This window comes from Emys orbicularis, chromosome 2 (genome assembly GCF_028017835.1).
Source record: "Emys orbicularis isolate rEmyOrb1 chromosome 2, rEmyOrb1.hap1, whole genome shotgun sequence".
In the NCBI taxonomy this organism is placed as follows: domain Eukaryota; kingdom Metazoa; phylum Chordata; order Testudines; family Emydidae; genus Emys; species Emys orbicularis.
In genome coordinates, this window is record NC_088684.1 from 226973288 (window position 1) to 226993538 (window position 20251).

Below are 20251 nucleotides of genomic sequence, written 5' to 3' on the forward strand. Positions count from 1 at the left end.
TCCCATTGCATGATGGGGGGCCTGTAGGAGGCTTAGGGCCTTGTGTGGGTTCTCTGCTCTGGGGCTGATTTCAGTCATTCCCCAGTTATCAATGGAGGTATGAAACATTCAGATCATTTTTATATCTGTTTTTTCCCCTTCACCTTCGACTTCACTGAGCACTAAGGTCCCTGCACCCGCACAGAGCTTATGACAGTAATGAGGCATAAAGAGCCAGATTATCTGTTGTTCTAAACCATTTTTAAAAAACCCTCAACTAAATATGATGCAACTTTTTCCACAGAGGGTGTCTGATTTTGATCAGAGTCTCTCGCGCGTGTTCAGAAATATGGCATTCCTACATTTAGAGTACAGTTGACTCCAATGGCACAATTTAAGGCAATCTGCAGCTCTCAGCACACCACAACACGAGTCCCCTACCACCTCACCTTGCAAGTCCTCCTCTTTGTGTCACAGACTGGTGAGTGTGTTACAGGTTCCCCTCTGTGTCCGTATGTAGATGATGATACTTTGTTACGGCCCCTGCTAGAGAGCTTTACCTCAAGCTCAAACAACTTGTGCTTTTTAGCTTTGAAGGGTCCCAATTCAAGTCCGAGTGCGTTGGCTAAGATGTCTGCCATCACACTTGTAACCTGGGAGTAACTGGGGCCGCTGGCCCTCTTCCTTCCCAAAAAGGCAGGGAAAGGGGTCTGTTCTCCCCACCAGGAGTGGCAAAAGCAACCTTTTCCTCCCTCTCCAAAACCTAGAAATGCAGGGGTGGCAGCAAAGTGTGGACCCAGTATCTACCCCACAACTGGTGTGGAACTGCTTGGTTGAATAGCCAGGACTTCTGCGCTCTTCTCCTGGCACACAGAGAGCCCTCTGTTGGGATGGTGTCCCTGAAGTCCCCTAAAGCAGTGCATCTTGGAGTCAACACCTCAGAGGGATGAACAGGGCTTCAGTTTTCACCTCTCACAGAGGTATTGTTTTAGGATTTCTGCAGACTCAGGCAGACAACTCTTCTTATTGTTTATTGTATGTCTTATCAGAGCACCCAAGGGCTCACTACGAATGTTAGTTCCATGATTTTTTAAAATCTTTCTGCTTTGGGTTGGGTTTTGTTAAGAAGGGTTTAGCTAGAAGGAAAAACAAAGGAAGGGAGGGGGGTGTAGATGGGAAGGGAGATAAGGCAGGGAACAAGAGGGAGGAGAGCATCAAAGGCAAGTGCGGTGATACTGAGTGAAAAGACAGTGAGAGCAGCGAGGGAGTTCTTTTATTTCATTATTTTAATTAAAGCTAAGATTTTGATATAATCATGACCACGGGAATAGGGCCATAGGCCTGGGGGCTATAGTGCCTATGTACGACTTAATCTGGGCCTGCTCACAGGGCATAAAGTTAAGCACACACCTAGGTCTTTGTTGGATCAAAGCCTAAAGAACTTAACTGAGATGGTATATGATTTACTCATGTCCACAGCTTCTCAGGTTCACAGGGTTCTCTTCAAGACTGCATTGTAGACATGATGAATGTAATTCTAGGAAAATTCTGATGTCTGGCTTGTTTAAAATATTTCATCTGTTTCCTATTGCTCACTCAGTGCCATTTGCTTGGTAATGTGATGCTTTTATGGTAATTGTGGTGCAATGAAATAGCGATATAACCAAATATGTAATTGTTCATATAGAAATGTGAAAAGTCATTTTATCTGAGTTAATGCTGAAGTTTTATTAATTCATGTATACATTATACAAATTCAACATAAGCAGGTCTGATACCTTGCTATTAATGATTAGAATAAAAATAAATAAATAAAACCAGGGCAAATTATCTGTTTTGCAGAGGGTTCTTAAGTTGATCTACACTACTGAGATTACTAGGAGCTCTTTATAAATAACTAGTGAAAAATTATTTGGCATTTTATGGCTTATCTGGCCTTGAGGTGGAGACAAATTCTCCTAGACTTGAACCTACCCACACTTAGTTATGCGCAGGATCAGAGCCTTCAAAGCTTAGTTTAGGATCCATAGATATCTAGCTTTGGGTATAACCTAAAAATCTCCCATTTGTAGCGTTTCAAATTGCTGCTATATAATGCATACTCTCTTACAGCGTAGTGTAAGTTCGCATTGGTAATATTTTATATGCATCGCTGGTTTGGTTTCACATCATGTGACAGTGGCACAGCTTTACAATGCCAAGAGTGGTGATATTTATCAAATTATGAAGTCATGAGTAAAGAAGGAAATATTAAACTATATTTACATAGTTTATAGAGGCTGTACTGATGGTGAGAAACAGGCTTTAATTTTAAGCAACAGGTCGTTGGTTTTTTGGAGAGGAGGAGGAGGAGGAAATCACAAAATATACTGTAGTAAAGGAGGAGCTTCTTCCCATACTATTACCTTTAATCAATTTAATCTGATAGAACTACTCGTTTAGGTAAAATTAGAACAATATAATTTCCCAAGGACAATGGGCCTCCCCCGTAACTGGCAATTAAAACAGGCAATAGTCCTTTTAAAATACACTGTGGTGCAAACCTACCTCCACTGAAGTCAATGGCAGAATTTCCACTGAGTTCAATATGTCCAGGATTTCAGCCAGTGCATCTCGTACTTGTACTCTTGTACTCCTCTAGCCAGGTCTTTTCCAGTTCACTTTTGTTTTCTGCCACTGTTATCTTAAAGAGTGTCACAGGAGTCGTCAGTTATTCACTCTTCTCGCATAGTTCTGCATCATGGTTTCCACAAAAAATCTGACTTATACCTTCCCCTCCTCGCCACTTTTTTTAACAATTCTGCATGACATTCTGGAATAATTGTATCTTACAATCTATCTGATTTTTTGACTTAAGCTTTAAGTAGTAATGGCATTCTAGTAATGACATTTATTTAGTTCTCTTTCATTCTCTAAGAAATGATTCAGTCAGGTGCTGCTATCACATTTTCTATTGCCACGCTGGATAGAATATTTATGAATCATTTTCCATTATTTCCCCCACTGCTTTCCTCCTGCTGGGGAAGACAATGACAGATTTTTGTAGGGTTCCAGTTCACAGTGTAAGCTCATTTGGGGCTGGTTAAATGCTTATGGAGCAAACTATCCCATCCCACATAGAACTACCATTAACCTGCCAGCTATGATTATCTTGAAAGAACCTCAGATGCCTTTGTAGCCCCACAAAGAATGGAAATTTACATTCTGAAATAAAAAAAACATAAAAATCTTCTGTAAGTAGACTATGGTAAACTGGCAGCCCTCTGTGGGAAGTGAGTAATGGACAGTTCTCCATAGCAGCCATTTTTACTTGTAAATTGAAGCAATGTGTTTCTACTTGGAGCAATTCTGTTTCTATATTTCAGAACTCTGTAAAGGTCACAGAGTCCCATGCAGGGCCTCATTGTGCATCACTTGTACACTCAAAACTCTCCTTGAAGTCAAGTTTGTGGAGCTATACCAAGGAATGTAGAAGTTAAGGGGAATGATGGTTGCACAAGAAATCCAAATTTGGTTCTCTGAAGAAGCTTAAGAGAGTGTGTCAGTCTAATACCATATTAATAATCAACTGTGCATGGCCAAATTCTGATACATTTACTCACATTCGAGAAGTAAGGTACTAGTCAATGTAAGTAAGTATATCAGTGTCAGGGCCTGATTGAGCTAAATAAAATAGAATGCATTTAAAAAAACATTTTTTGGAGTAGATAATCATACTTAGCTATAAACCATAGACATAGACATGATTCAGTAGTGGTATAAGGATGTACAAACAGTATTGTGCCATTTTAATGCAGTCATCCTAACCTGACATTGGTCCTTCAATTTAACAGTAATTAACATCACTTAACTGTTCATATTTGGCTTACAGTACGTCTCAGTGTTATGTGTTGGGAACTGTAAAAGATGCATGATTGTGCTATTTCTGTTCAAGTTGTTTCTAATTAATAACTTCACTGTCCAGTGTTCTTTCAATAAGGGTACCTACTATAGCACTTTAATCATTTAAGGGATAGAGAAATCAATGTTTCAACCAAACTGAATGATGCATGTAAAAATAGAGCTAACGGTTTTTTGCTGGAGTAGATGAAATCTCTCACTCCTACACTTCCCCCACACCCCAGATCTCAGGCATCCAGGCAGGAATCATGACTTTTAATCAGTGCTGAGAACTATAAATAAACCTCAGTATAATATAAATATTAGCTTAGCATTTCCTGGCATCACCCCAGAAAATTTGCCACAAGATAATGTTCAAATAAAACTCTAAGAGATCGTAGATAACGCAGCAACCTCCCACCTCTGCAGTATTGGTTTACATTGAATGACTAAATCATGTTATTTATGGCTTTGATCCTTTCAGTTCCATACATAATGAATTCCTGCTGTTTTCACTACAAGTTGCAATTCTACAATAGAACATACTTAGCTCTTGACTCTAAAATAATTAAAGTTTGAGGTCTTTCCTGAAGAATTAGTGGTCTTGTCCGTTAGCAAAAAATGAGTTGCTACCAATCAGAGTTGAAATTCAGTAGCAGAAAGCTTGAGGCATCCCATTCATTTATGAACTGCAGGATTGGTTCCTGTTTTGCAGACGAGCTGTAAATAACCAGAGAAACTATTCAGGAAGAATATCCACAGAGTTCCACCATATTTTTAATAAGATACATTTTATACTTAAATACCCCCCAAAATCTGAAGCATAAATGAAGAGAAGAGTTATCACAATGAGCTCTTAAAATAGTAGGGATTCAAGGTTCTTTAGAGTAGTGTGAAAATCTCTGTAGTATACATACAAATTTGGCCATGATCTAACATCAAGTAGCCAAAACACATCTGACAACACACTAGGCTTGGTTGGAAGGTCATACACTGAAAAGTTCCTCTCACCTTGAATTTCACAGGCTACCTTTGTAGCAGTTAGACTGAAGTGATCTAATTTGTTAAAAATCCAGACATTTGCACATCTGTGTTGTATTCAGTTAGTTCTTAGGTGATGGGGTTTTCTGGACAGTGAGTCCTTGCTTTCCATTTGAAAAGTTCCTGCTTCCAATGTTAGATGTAAACCATCTATAGAAACCTGTGGCAAAGTTTGTAATAAAAAGTGTATAAACCCTAGACTTATCAAAAGAAAAACGTATCTTCCTCCCTGCTCCTTGAGACTTTGAATCTTTATGTGATATAAAAAAGCTCTTGATAGCAAAACTGATAAAGCGGATATATTTTCCATGTGGTAAAGTAAAACTCTATTAGATTGATCTGAAAGTAATATAGTATTACATAATATTTATCATATTGGGGTTGTTTGAATATGATTTTCATTGTTTCCTAAGCATCATTCTGCACAGAATTTGGTCACTGGCTATGTATTGTGAATGGTACCCATTATTGAAAGGTAGTCTGTATTTGTACTAATACAGAGAATGCCAGTTTAGAAATGAGCCTGATTGCATGGTTCATTTTGTTCTCCTTTGTAGAGCCAGGCTGCGGCCCACTACAAAGGCACTAAACATGCCAAGAAGCTCAAAGCACTGGAAGCCATGAAAAATAAGCAGAAATCTGTTACTACCAAGGACAGCGCAAAGACTACCTTCACTTCCATCACTACCAATACCATCAATACCAGCTCTGACAAAACAGGTTAAGCGATAATCTTTGTTGGTTTTTTTATTTTTCTTGTTTAACTCCATGTCTCTTTGGTTATGTGCTTGCCACATTGATTCATGCTTGATCCATTTTCCTGTGTAATATTGATTTTGTTCTTCTTTTCAACACACATGTGAGAGTAAAATAGTCATGTAACTGACTTCTCTTTTGTGAAAAGAGGCTTGCCATTCTTTTAGGCTAGAATGCATACATACGACTCAAGTAATATTTATGGCAAATGAACTATTAAATACGAACTGCTCTAAATCTTGTAGTTTGTATGCAATGTCTCTCTCTACATAATTACCTATGGCACATTTGTTTTAACTACAAACAATGCAGCAAATTGCACTAATTGTGTCTAGAAGCCTCTGATAAAAGCATTGTTGGTAAAAGACACACTGTCATAAATTTCAAGCATTGCATTATTATTTAAAGTGCATGATTTTGAGCTAGGTAATAGCTGTATAACTTCCACTCCACATAAACAGGTAAGTGTTATTGATGCCAATTATTCTGCTAAATTGAATCTTCATACTGAAATAATATTCTTTAAATTATTGCTTGGGGATTAGGTTTTTTCCTTGCAAACAAAACCCATGCAAGTATCAGGGGAAGTCAATGGGATTCAATTAACCTGGCATTTTAAATATAGGCTACTGTATTGGAAATTTCAAAGGAAGGATGTAAGTTTAAAGAAGATAGTTTTAGTTGTTCACAAGAAATAATTGCTCTTATATTTCTCTGCAACATACGTACTGTATGCAACTCATGAGATGCATACACAAAGTCTTACAGGAAAAAATAATGCATGATGCGCAAATAATGTATAATATTCTGGTGTTGCTGCTGAGAGCTGCTCATCTGGAACAAATTCTCCTGTGTCAGTGACTTTGGTGTTGTAAATAGAAATGTACAAACAATTGAAAGAGTTACAACAAAAATATAAGTATCATATAAACACGCATTTAGTTCTTTTTGTAAGGTCTTTGCCGGAAGACATAAGGTAAAGGCAGTATGTGTGTTATGTGGAAATTCATGTTATAATTGTGGTTCAAAAATCAAGGTGGGTTTTTTCAGACTTGTCATATGTCTGAACTTGGCATAAGGGGCGCCTATAAAGGGCTTCCTGTTACATCATGAGATTTTTCTAATACTGAATGTAGCCAATTTTTTAGTGACACTAAAAGCATTAATAATTGTGGAACAGTGCAGGGAAGGAAAGGGAGTACTGAAACATAGTTACAAAAAATACAAAACTAAACTAAAACTTAACCATAGTTTTAAATGTTGGGTTTCTCTTACTTGTTAGTGAACTGGATATTCTGTTGATATGTCGAGAGTGAGTTTTGTGTGAAGGACTGACTTATTGCTTTATAAATGATCATGACAGATTTCTAATAGACAAGGGAGGAAGACAAAAGTGAAATATTTTAATGTTGTAACTTTTAATTGTTAAAAAGTTTTGCCTGCATTCTTTTGTTTTGTTTATCTGAGGCAGACATTTGTTCAGAGGATAATCCAAAGCACATCAAAATCAGTGTGAGTCTTTCCATTGACTTTATGGGGCTTTCAGTCAGGTCCCTGACAGGTTTTATGATCTGTTGTATATCTGAACTCAGTATTTTGAATCTGTGATTATATCAGCATACAAGAAAGAAAACTGCACAGGGAAGCACTGGCCTGGGGAGAAGTTCCTTTCACTTTCAGATCTCATTTATAAATTGCTGGAGACATTCCATAAATTAGGTGTATATCCTATGTGAACAATATGCCTTTGGTGGTTGTTTGAGCATTCTGTACTATCTTTGCCATTGGGGCCATTCCAGTGATTTAATTTTAATTACGTTACCCTGATATGCCAAAGTCCTATCCATGGCCCCAAACCCGCAACCCCCTAAGTATTTCTGTAAGTTTACTCATGTGAGAAGTACCAATGAGTTCAGCCATGTTACTCACAGAACTGAAGTTATGTGTGTATAACTGTTTGCAATAATGAGGACCATGTTGTTAGGATAATATCAGATTAGTGTGAAAATAGGGATTGGTCATGGATTCTTGGAAAGGAGAAGGAAGAAAAAGAGAAAATGCCGATTGAAAGATCTGATTGTAAAAGTACCTCTGCCGAGGAAGAATCTGTTTCGAGGGATGCTGGCATGATGCCAACAAACCAGAAACCATGGCAGAAGGAAATACATTAAGATCAACTGGGGAAAAAATCACAAATATAATGATAGAATTATTTTCACAAAATATTACAAACTCTGTAACTGTTGACATTTAGAGATACGATGCAAACAAAAACTCACCAAGCTTGCTCTTCTGTCACCCCTAAAATGTATCAGCCAAAAGAAGGAACACCTGTGGACATTTGGAGCCCAATTCTGCACCCTGGATTTCTATTGGCGTAACTGAGAGCAGAACTGAACCTTCTTATTTAAACACAATGTATATAGAAAACATCATCTGCAGTAGCAAAAGAAAAACAGTACAAAGATTTTGGGTAGCCAAGTGACTGACATTTCCTGGCAAAAGCAGGACTATTTAGACTCATTATCTGCAGGATTATATGAATTTTCTTTTCAGTTGCCCTCCATCCCACGCGGGCTTCATAGAACTCTTCTATGAAAAATATTTTATGAAAGGCAAAGAGAGTCTTGTGCACCACATATATGTATTCTGAGAATGGTGGCCATAAAAAGCATGTACACTGAAATTCACATCACTGATCTGAATGTGTTGCTATTCCATATGGTTTCACTAATTTCTTATACAGTCCATGATTTTGAGTAACCTCCATTACTAGTTCCTCCTCACATGGTCATTTGGAAATAGCTTTTTCCTACAACTTTATGAAGCGGTACACAGAAGGTTAATGCATGATCTCAAGTAAGCTGAGAAGGGGTCATGTTCACATCACCACTAATACATCATGTACAACAGTGGTTAAATGGTGGATTACATGTCAGTCATAGCACATTGGTCAAGATTTCAGTTCACTGGTTCTGCTTACCCTGTGCAACACCTTCATTAGGAAACCTGCAGTGCCATGCAATAAAGATTATGAAAAAGCCCACATAATATACAACATGATGCAGGAGCTGAAGCAGCAATTTGTTATGTTGCTTCTCCCGAAAGTATTTTGTCAGGCAGTGGTGTCAACATGTCTTAGTGCAATAAATAATGGTGACTATGCATCTTACCATACAAGGCACACAGCTTAAAATCTTGGACAAATGATGGCACTGCATACTAAGGGTGGAAAGCAAGATCTGGGGACATTTTCCTCATTCTGTGAAGGTCACTAATATCTTAACCTATCTGAATAACTTTTATAATCAATGGGAGGCTTCAGCTAGTTGCTCTAAATGACTGAGATTCTTTGGAGCAGCAAAGAGTTATGCATGGATGTACTGGCAATCACAACAATTTGAAAGGAAGATATCCCTGCTCTCAACGTATTGGAACTTCGGTGATGCTAAATTTACACTGATACGAAAACCAGCACTTAAGATTCCTTCCCTCTGCTGAATCTGTGGAATGGTTGAGAGGTGACAAAAATGCATATTTTCCACACATATAGACATAGATCCGCATAAATATGCTCTTATAAATCAAGTCCTGAAGGCATAGGGTCAGATTCTTTGTTCTACCCATCAGAGAATTTGAGTGTCGCTTCATCTTCCTCTGTCTCCATACGTTGCAGGCCACACATAACTCGTGGTTGTGTCCAGCATCTGATATCAATACAGCGAAATAGGCCATTGAAAATGTGACAGTCATTGACAGAGCTTCCACCCACAGAGATCAACAGTTTCTATGTTGTTTCTGGATGTTATACAGTTAGGCCCAGATCCTCAGGGGTATTTAAGTACCCATCTTCCATTGATTTCAATTGAATCTCAGTGCCTAAATGCCTTGGGGACTTAGGCCCAGATCCTCAAAATTCCTATTAAAGTACAATATTCAAAACACTTCTCTAAAAGCAGAACAAAAGTTTATTTAGGAGAACAGAAAAAGTATTCTATAAGCCATGGTGTGTGTGTGTGTGTGTATATATATATATATATATATATATATAAAACCTTTTTTTTCTAGCACAATAGATATGATCTGAAGATGCTTTGCTGCTCACAGAGCTGTGGCATAATACATTATCTTCTCACGTATATAGGGCAACAGGTTGATACACATTCTTTTAAGCTTTAGGGTGCTGATGGGAAAATATTAGAAAAAATAATATGTGAGAATCTGAAGCAAAAAGCTGACACTATGGGTGAGAAAGTTTAGGGAAGTTAACAGGAGTACTTGTGGCACCTTAGAGACTTTAGGGAAGTTGGGATTATACATCATATGAAGGGTTAAAGGAAGCTACAATTTTTTGCTGAATTAATCTGTCAATTATTAGCAGACTTGTATAAGCCTTTAATAAATGGATTTATTGGAAAACTGAGAAAATCCTCGTATAACAGGACATTGATGATGAACAGATGGCAGTTGGGCCTGAAATGGCACCCAATTTCAATCCAGCGTGCACAATTCTTAAATGGAATCCAGGTGACATAGGTGAGCCCATTCAGCATCTGGTGCAACGAAGTGCTGATGTATTGGATGGGAGACAAGGAGGTAGGCTGAAAGAGTAAGGGGAATATGAGGAACTTGGAAAGAGGAGGTGACTGGGGGAAAACTTAGAGGAAGAGAGAGTGATAACAGGAAAAGGAGATGTCAAAAAGTAGAGACGAGATGACAGAAATGCCACAACAGCTGTATTCCAGCAACTTTCTGTTTCATTTTTATATATTGTGCCTAAAAGATTTACCCAGCACTCTCCTAGCATATTCCTTTGTGTAAATTCCATAGGTTTATTGAGATTCGGATTTGCACTGGTTTTCAATTATGAAAAGAAGCCTTGGAACATACACTATTGCCATCCCACAGACATGTGATTCATATTGCATTACAGTAAGAAACATTATTGATGAGAATCTGATTGATCAAACTGCTAAGTGTCTTTTGCCTGCACTTTCAAATTGCTTCTTTGCATCTTTCTGCTGAAATACAAGAAAACGTGAAACTGTAGATTCTGGCCTTACCTGGTTTTCTCTTTGTGCCATATTTAGGCTCCATTGTCTTTGGATAACTTGATCTTTTCTAATCATTTCCCTGTGGGTCAGACCTATCCAGGCAATCTGCACACCTAGCTTGGAAGATATTTTCCATGCTGAAAGGTCTTAGAAATTAGAAACTGAATTCAGATCTGATGTAAGAAGGTGCAGCTCCACTGACTTCATTGTAATTTCATCCAATTACACTAAGGCTGAATTTGGTGTAGGGGGCTGAGAAACTGAGTTCTCAACACCCAGTATGTCCGGTGGCGCTGTTGCAATGGGTAACCTTGCATCCAGTGCAATAAATCATTTTTCTAGAAGTGAAACTAGTTAACTTCTCAAATTACCCAGTTGTCCCTCTGATTTATATAGTATGCGATGGAGAGAGTGACAATGATTAAGTAACAATTCAAGCTGAACAAACAATTCATAATTTATTTGCTGAGTAAATCTTTTTCAGCTCACAAAATGTCTGTGACCAAAACTGCAGTTTCCTCAGATTTGTTGTTCAAATTTCCTTGACAAATTTGAGTATTTTTACTCAACAGTGGACCGTCTTTCAGTATTTGATGCTGGAATATCAAAATTTGAGCTATGTTGGTTAGCTATGATTGGTCATAAATCTGCTGGTACTGTTTCTTACTGGATAAACATAACCTTTCTAATAAGAATGGATGGCCTATGAATTTCTGAGGGAGAGGAAACAGTTTAGGAGAAGTTGGCAAGAGATGCACAGGATTAAGGAGTTGCTGAAAAATTGTAAATCCTCTCCATTCTAAGACATATACGCGTTGGCCAAAACATCATTCCGAGTAAGAATGTATTGACTAGTTGCAGACTATAAATTTCAATTCTTTCTCATCACAGTCACACAAACTAATTAGTAGTGTAGAGTTCTACCTGTAAAGTTTGCAGTCAAGTCTTTGTCTGTGTGAATTGCAGAATCCTCTTTCTAGTTTGAATTGCAAGCTTGCAAAGTATGCAAACTTAAAACTCACCATCCACAACTGTTTGTGTGAGAGAAACTTAGTCAGACGAAAGTTAATGGACAGCGAATATAATAGGTGTCAAGTATCAGGGGGTAGCCGTGTTAGTCTGTATCTACAAAAACAACAAAGAGTTTGGTGGCACCTTAAAGACTAACAGATTTATTTGGGCATAAGCTTTCGTGGGTAAAAACCTCACTTCTTCAGATGCATAGAGTGAAAGTTACAGATGCAGGCATTATATACTGACACATGGAGAGCAGGGAGTTACTTCGCAAGTGGAGAACCAGTGTTGACAGGGCCAATTCAATCAGGGTGGATGTAGTCCACTCCCAATAATAGATGAGGAGGTGTCAATTCCAGGAGAGGAAAAGCTGCTTCTGTAATGAGCCAGCCACTCCCAGTCCCTATTCAAGCCCAGATTAATGGTGTTAAATTTGCAAATGAATTTTAGTTCTGCTGTTTCTGAAGTGGTTGTGGGTGAGGACAAAGTCACAAAGCTCAGCCACCATGGTGGCCAGGATGTAGAAGCACTTTACACCAATATTCCACATGAGGATGGACTACAAGCTGTCAGGAACAGTATCCCTGATGAGGCCACAGCACGCCTGGTGGCTGAGTTTTGTGCTTTTGTCCTCACCCACAACCACTTCAGATTTGGGGACAACTTATACCTTCAAGTCAGTGGCACTGCTATGGGTACCCGCATGGCCCCACAGTATGCCAACATTTTTATGGCTGACTTACAACAACGCTTCCTCAGCTCTCGTCCCCTAGTGCCCCTCCTCTACTTGCGCTACATTGATGACATCTTCATCATATGGACCCACGGAAAGGAGGCCCTTGAAGAATTCCACCTGGACTTCAACAATTTCCACCCCACCATCAACCTCAGCCTGGACCAGTCCACACATGAGATCCACTTCCTGGACGCTACAGTGCAAATAAGTGATGGTCACATAAACACCATCCTATACCAGAAACCTACTGACCGCTATACGTACCTACATGCCTCCAGCTTCCATCCAAGACACATCACACGATCCATTGTCTACAGCCAAGCCCTAAGATACAACCGAATTTGCTCCAACCCCTCAGACAGAGAGAAACACCTACAAGATCTTTATCAAGCATTCGTAAAACTACAATACCCACCTGGGGAAGTGAGGAAACAGATTGACAGAGCAAGACGGGTACCCAGAAATCACCTACTACAGGACAGGCCCAACAAGGACAATAACAGAACACCACTGCCCATCACATACAGCCCCCAGCTAAAACCTCTCCAGCGCATTATCCACGATCTACAACCTATCCTGGAAAATGATCCCTCACTCTCAAAGACCTTGGGAGGCAGGCCAGTCCTCGCTTACAGACAACCCCCCAACCTGAAGCAAATACTCACCAGCAACTACACACCACACCACAGAAACACCAACCCAGGAACCAATCCCTGTAGCAAACCTCGTTGCCTACTCTGTCCCCATATCTACTCTGGCGACACCATCAGAGGACCCAACCACATCAGCCACACCATCAAGGGCTCATTCACCTGCACATCCACTAATGTTATATATGCCATCATGTGCCAGCAATGCCCCTCTGCCATGTACATTGGCCAAACCGGACAGTCCCTCCGCAAAAGAATAAATGGACACAAATCGGACATCAGGAATGGTAACATACATAAGCCAGTAAGTGAACACTTCAATCTCCCTAGTCATTCTATTACAGATTTAAAAGTCACTATCATTGAACAAAAAAACTTCAGAAACAGACTTCAAAGAGAAACAGCAGAACTAAAATTCATTTGCAAATTTAACACAATTAATCTGGGCTTGAATAGGGACTGGGAGTGGCTGGCTCATTACAGAAGCAGCTTTTCCTCTCCTGGAATTGACACCTCCTCATCTATTATTGGGAGTGGACTACATCCACCCTGATTGAATTGGCCCTGTCAACACTGGTTCTCCACTTGCGAAGTAACTCCCTGCTCTCCATGTGTCAGTATATAATGCCTGCATCTGTAACTTTCACTCCATGCATCTGAAGAAGTGAGGTTTTTACCCACGAAAGCTTATGCCCAAATAAATCTGTTAGTCTTTAAGGTGCCACCAGACTCCTTGTTGTTATAATAGGTGTATAACCCTAAGGACCCCTCAATGCCAGTTGGCAAAAGGTTTTATTGACATGAAACAAGAAGTCAATCAGGCCTGATGTACTCATTACACTTAACACATTGTTGTCATAGTATTCATTGGTGAAGAATGTTGTATAAAGTATCAAATGAGAGTTTGTATCATACTGATCACCGTAAGTATTGTGAGATATATGTACAGGTGTTCTTTTCCTAAGGCAGAGAGGTAATCACATCACCCATAGTTTTGGGAGCCCCGAGAATGTGTCACAAGTTGTGCAACCACTATCACAGTGAATTCATTTGAAAATTTCAGAAAATGAAATATAGACATTGTGTTGTTTGCCCTGGTATGTTTATAATGCTGATTGACTACTCCTTTCTCAAATTCCCTGAGTGAGCTCTCCTTGTCTAATACATTTATATTATGGCTGAAAATAGTCAAATCCATGTGTATTCCAGATATATGCAGAGCTGCATTTGTGATTCATCTCCAGGACCTGGCCTGGAAAAGGGCTCCCATTAGAAAAGGACAGCCAATTTCTTCTTGCTGCTCTCATTTTATCTCCCTCTCATTTCTCTGTGACTTCATTTTTACTACAAGCATCTGTTTCCCACTTATATCAATAGTGGATAGGGTTGATAGTTTATGAAAGAGTCCTCAAATTTGGAATCATTGGATTATTTCTGTTCTTAGTGACGTTGGTATAATTAACATTGGACTTTTCAGTAACCATTCATTTGTGTACATTAGAGTATATAATCTATTGTTCAAAGATCAACCATACTAAATTTTCCTCTCATAAGAAACCCAGAAGAAAGCATATTAATTTTTTCATGATGTCTTACAAGTAGTTATAGACAACACCTCTATTTTTTAGCATTTTAGCAGCATAGCAGCTTTTTATGTAATCTTTCTCTTAACTAAAGAACATAAATTGAATTTATAGCAGTCCTAATACTTGTAATGATGATACGAATGTTTAATATATCTCAAATTCATAATAGTATTTTATACTAACTGAAATCTACTATTGGATTCAGAGCAGTTTTATGTACAATTCAAGTATAAAATTTGCCAAAATGTTATAGACTGTGAATACACCTACAAATAGATAAAACTCTTTAATATTCTAATTCCCAAAAGACAGTACAGTGCAGTACATGGTTATATAAATTAGCAATACTTTGTTTCATCATACTTTGTTGTATCATGAAGCGTGCTGTGATTTTAACATATAATGTCTAAGTGCTATTTCAGTCATTTAAGGCAGATCAGCATTAATGGACTGCATGCTGTGTCCAGGCTTGTAGAGATCACTGCTACATATTTCTCTTCCTTCACAAGTCCATATGTTGGTACAGATCATTATACCACTGATGATTTTAAAGTCTGAATCTTTTAGGCATTTCTGGTTCATATGACCTCATTGGTTCACATATTTTGGATAGGGGAAACCAGAGTTGTATGCTTGGAATAAGATGTGAGTCTTTCTGTATAATCGCTTGGTAATTTATACATTAAGGGTCAGAGATTTAGATCGAGCTAGGGGATCTGGATGCCCAATTCTCATTAATTTTAATAGGATTGGGCATCTCAACCCCCTAGGCAGCTTTGAAAATCCCACATTAGGTGGCTGCCTTTTTAAATGTTATTTCCAAAGTAAAAGCTTTAGATATAGCCTTGCACCAACAGAGCAAATGGCACATTGTTTCATAGATGCTATCATTACTTGCCAGAGAATTACAGATTATGGATGAACAATTACATAGCTTCTTGATTACATTCTTGGAGAATTCAGTATAATGACCCAAATTAGCCATATTTGATCAAACCCCAACATCCTTGACTTTAAATCACCTATGCTTTGACTTTTCCATACTTTAGACCATCCATAATTAATTGCAGCACAAAATGTTGTTAGCATTCCGCAGATGGTAGTGCCATTTTTGCATTTGAGCTTAATGGTAATTTGAGAAACAATAGATTCTCTTTTGATTTGTGTGTAGAAGTACTTTTCTTTCTTTTTCAGTGTAGTCAAATGGTAACATAAAATTACAATAATTTATATGTACATCAATTGATCATTAATGTGCAATAAAATCCTTTTTTTATTGCATCTATATATGTTGCAACTAAGACCTTCATCATATGCACACCATGTGCTTTCTGGGGACCCAGCTGCTTTTGATTGGGATTGCGTGGACAACAATTTTATGCTTGAATACTCCTGCAGATACAAACTTCTGTCAGTCACAAAATCTGGATCATCCTACCCAGATAGAAAGAAAGAAAAATGCTTTTGTTAGTATTGGACATATGAATGGAAAAGCATTTTATACTAAAACATTTAATAGAGCCTTTCATAGCATTTCAATTGTCAGCTTGTTTGTTGCTAGAACTCTTGGAATAATGTCTAGTTTGTCAGGCGATATCTTTACACTCATCAGCTTTGCTATGTAAACGGAATACCGGATACATGAAATACACTATGTCTGCCAGTGGCTCCTTCCAGATTGTGTATTGCTTTGTTGTTGTTTGAGCAGTCCTGAAGCTAGTTATGGAGGCAGGGGTCAAAGGCATTGTAGCCATTGGGCTCTTACAAGAGATTGTAGCATTGCAATACTTCCCCCATACTCTGTCACCTTTTTATTATAAACTCTTAGGATTAGAGATTTATTATATTAATCTGCTTGTTTATTTTCTGAGTTTATGGACTAATTTGCTATGGAATTGGAACCAATCCCATAACCCTATACTTGCAAATGGTTGTTAATTTTTTGAGTGTCTGGAAAACTATATCAGTGCTCTCCATACAAATACAACTGAGGAAACAGATCTTCCTTCAAGCGCTCCAGTAGCTTCAAGCTTGCAAGTGAGACAGTTGGTAATGCAGGAAAATAACAGTGATTATTTGTTTGTGCTTCCTGGGGGTGTTTTGTGTTTTTTACTTTGTATCACATATGGGAGGGAGGGTAGCCGCTAGTAATGCAAAGAGTCCACATCTCCACAGCAGGTTTAGAACTGGTATAGACAACTCCTATGCCACACTCCTGTAGCCCCTAGTTTAGAGAGTGAAGAGGAGTGTGCTGGAGGCATGCTATCCTCAACTGGCAAAAACCCTCTTCTAAAAATACTTATTCAGTAAAACATATTAGTACTACAGGAAGTTGATTGCAATTAAAGTGAACTAATGTCTAGAAACTGTAGAAAATTGATAAAGGAAGCAAGAGTTCAGAAGAAGAAATGCATGGGTGGTAGAGTTAAGGATAGTAAGAAGGAGTTTTTAAGACTTATAATGGTATTCCACTACTGTCTGGAAAAGGCGGAATTGTCAATAATGATGCAGAAAAGACAAGTGTTCAATAAAGGAGGATGTATTCATATCGTATGAGGATGATGAAATATTTCCAGTCCAGCAGTAACTAAGGAGGATGCTAACCAGCTGCTATAGTGGCTACTAAAATTAGATATTTTTCAATCAGTGGGTCTGGATAAGTTGAATCCAAGAGTTTTAAAAGAGCTGTCCAAGGAGCTCTCTTGGCTGTTAATGTTGCTTTTTAATAAATGTTGGAACACTGGGAAAGTTCCAGAGGACTGGAAGAAAGTTAATATAGTGCCAGTATTTAAAAAAGATAAACAAAATGATCAAGTAATTACAGGCCTGTCAGCGTGACAATTGATCCCAAGCAAAATTGTGGAAGAGCTGATAAGAGGTTTGATTAGTAAAGAATAAAAGGAGGGTAGAATAATTAATGCCAATCAACATGTGTTTACAGAAAATAGATCTTGTCAAACTAATTTTATATTTTCTGAGATTGGTTTATAAAGGTAACAGTGTTGGTATACTTAGACTTCTGTAAGACATTTGAGTTGGTACTGCATGGCATTTTGATTAAAAAACTAGAATGATCTAAATCATCGTAGGGTGCATTTCTAGCAGGAACTGGTTGTTGGTCCTATGCTATTTAACATTTTATTCAATATGACGTGGAGGAAAACATAAAATCATTACTGCAAAGTTTGTAGCTGATACAAGAATTGGGGGAGTGGTAAATAATGAAAATCACAGGTCACTGATATAGAGTAATATATAAGTTAGCTGGGCACAAGCAAACAATATGTATATCAGTATGGCCAAACGTAAAGTCATACATTTAGGAACAAAGAATACAGGATGGCAGGATCTATCCTGGGAAGTGCTGACTCTGACTTGGGCATTGTGGTGGATAATCAGCTGAATGTGAGTTCCCAGTGAGGCACTGCAGCCAAAAGGACTAATGTGATCCTTGGATAAAAAAATGGGAATATTGAGTAGGAGTAGAGAACTTTTATTACCTTTGTGTTTGACACTGTCCAGTTCTGATTTCCACATTTCAAGGAGAATGTTGATAAATTGAAGAGGATTCAGAGAAGAGCCAGAAGAATGATTAAAGAATTGGAAAACCTGCTTTATAGTGAATAGACTTAAGAGATCAATCTATTTAGTTTATTAAAGAGAAGGTTAAGGGGTGACTTGATTACAGTCTATAAGAACCTACCTGAGAAACTGAAATTGATAATAGAGGGCCCTTCAATCTAGCAGACGAAGGTATAACAAGATCCAGTGGCTGAAAGATGGTAGACAATTTCAGATTGGAAATAAGGTGCAAATGTTTAAGTGAGGGTGATTAACCATTGGAACAATTTACCAAGCAAGAACTAATTCAGGGTAGTCCTATGTCCAATGTTATTCAGATGGTCAGACTAGATGATCAGAATGGTGCCTTTTGGCCTTAAAAATCTGAATCTATGACTATATAATCCACTGAAGAAATATATGTTCATGACTCCCATCTTGCCCTCCCCCCCCCCCCAAAAAACAGGCATCTGCCATGCTTGAAGACTTTACCTTTTCATCTGTTATATATATTGTGCATTTGAACTGTGCTGTAATTTAGGTCCCATTGTGGTAAAAACTTATGCTTATGCTTAACTTTAAGCAAATAACTAGTCCCATTGACTTCCGTGAAACTACTCACATGCTCAAAGCTAAAGATCGGGCCCTTCAATTGTATCTTGCTTGGTCAATATCCCTCTGTGTTTTATACAGCACTGGACATGTGTTGAGTGTTCAATAAATAACAAACAAATCAAAAACCAACAAATTTAATTGCTGGTATAGATTTGTTCTTGGTAATGTAAGGACTTCAAGCCACAGAGCTGTATGCATCTTGTATCAAGAAGAATAATCTCTGTATTCTTAACCGTGTCATAAAATTGAGATTGGAGAATTTTAAAAAAATTGACTGGAAGCTTAATTTTAATATTTTCTTTCTGTCTTGGGCAGACTTAGACATAATAAGACAATTAAAATTTATGTTCTTATTCTCCAAGGTCTACATTTACAAGCATTCTTATCCACTCACATCTTTCTATCAGAATTTAGTTTATTTTGTTTTTTCCCTATCCCTTACTTGAACAACTGGAAAATAAGCATTTGAAGGGATTCAGAAGTATCTCCTAGTCTGATCCACGGGATCTATGTTAATGGAAGTATAGATAATAACATCATTTTTAGCTCCCCTCTACTTGTTTCCTCTCAATACCAAAGGGAGAGCAACATTCCTATCAGTTGTACTTTTGACCACATTTTCCAAGTTTCCATTTCTGCATGCAAAAAGATTTTCTCTTACATTAGAGCCCCTGAAAGAGCTGTTTTAGTTCATCTACCATATCATGGGAGTCCTGAGACATCTGCTATACAGTTTTAATCCATTTCTTTGCTATATCCAGCTTTTTACTATTTCTGGTCCAAATGTGTCTATTTTCTACTCCAATGGTTTAATGGCTGGAAGTGAAGTTTCTAGCATAGCCTAAGCAGATCCATTTGAAAGTTCCATAAATAGATTACTCACTTCATCCACCCTATCCAGTTCACTAGCAGGGGTTGCCATTAATAAATCAACATTCACCAACAGTTATTTCCTGATTTTAAATACAGGGAAATAACAATATCTCAGACAGTCACTGAATGCTAATCAGAGCAGCCCTCAACATTTTATGGCTGATCTTGCAAATTAATTTTTTGTCACACGTTTCACTCCATCCCACTCATTATAATCCATTACTTATCATACCAACATACACAAGACTGACCTAAGGATTTGGAGGAAAGTTAGCAAGATGATCCTTTGGGAATCGACCAAAACTGACTTAACTGTCTTCTTTTACTTAAATAGAGTGTACTGTCTAGAGAAATGTTAAAGTAACAGCACCCCAACTTCTTCCTGCAGAAGTGGTGTCAAGTTCAACTCTAGCCATTGGTTCACAAAGGAAAAGGTTCTAAACCAACTTTATTCTTAAAATTAAAACGGAGATTCTCTATTATGTTCCTGGTTTCCCCAGTTTAAGG

At 38.1% G+C, this 20251-nt stretch overlaps 1 protein-coding gene across 1 annotated transcript in view; it reads left to right on the forward strand.

The window, feature by feature from the left end:
* ZNF385D (zinc finger protein 385D) overlaps positions 1-20251 on the forward strand; it is a 623326-nt gene that overhangs the window by 537675 nt on the left and 65400 nt on the right. Inside the window, exon 5 of the mRNA XM_065399356.1 lies at positions 5457-5619. Coding sequence (XP_065255428.1) covers positions 5457-5619 — 163 coding nt within the window. The remainder of the gene's footprint in view (positions 1-5456; positions 5620-20251) is intronic.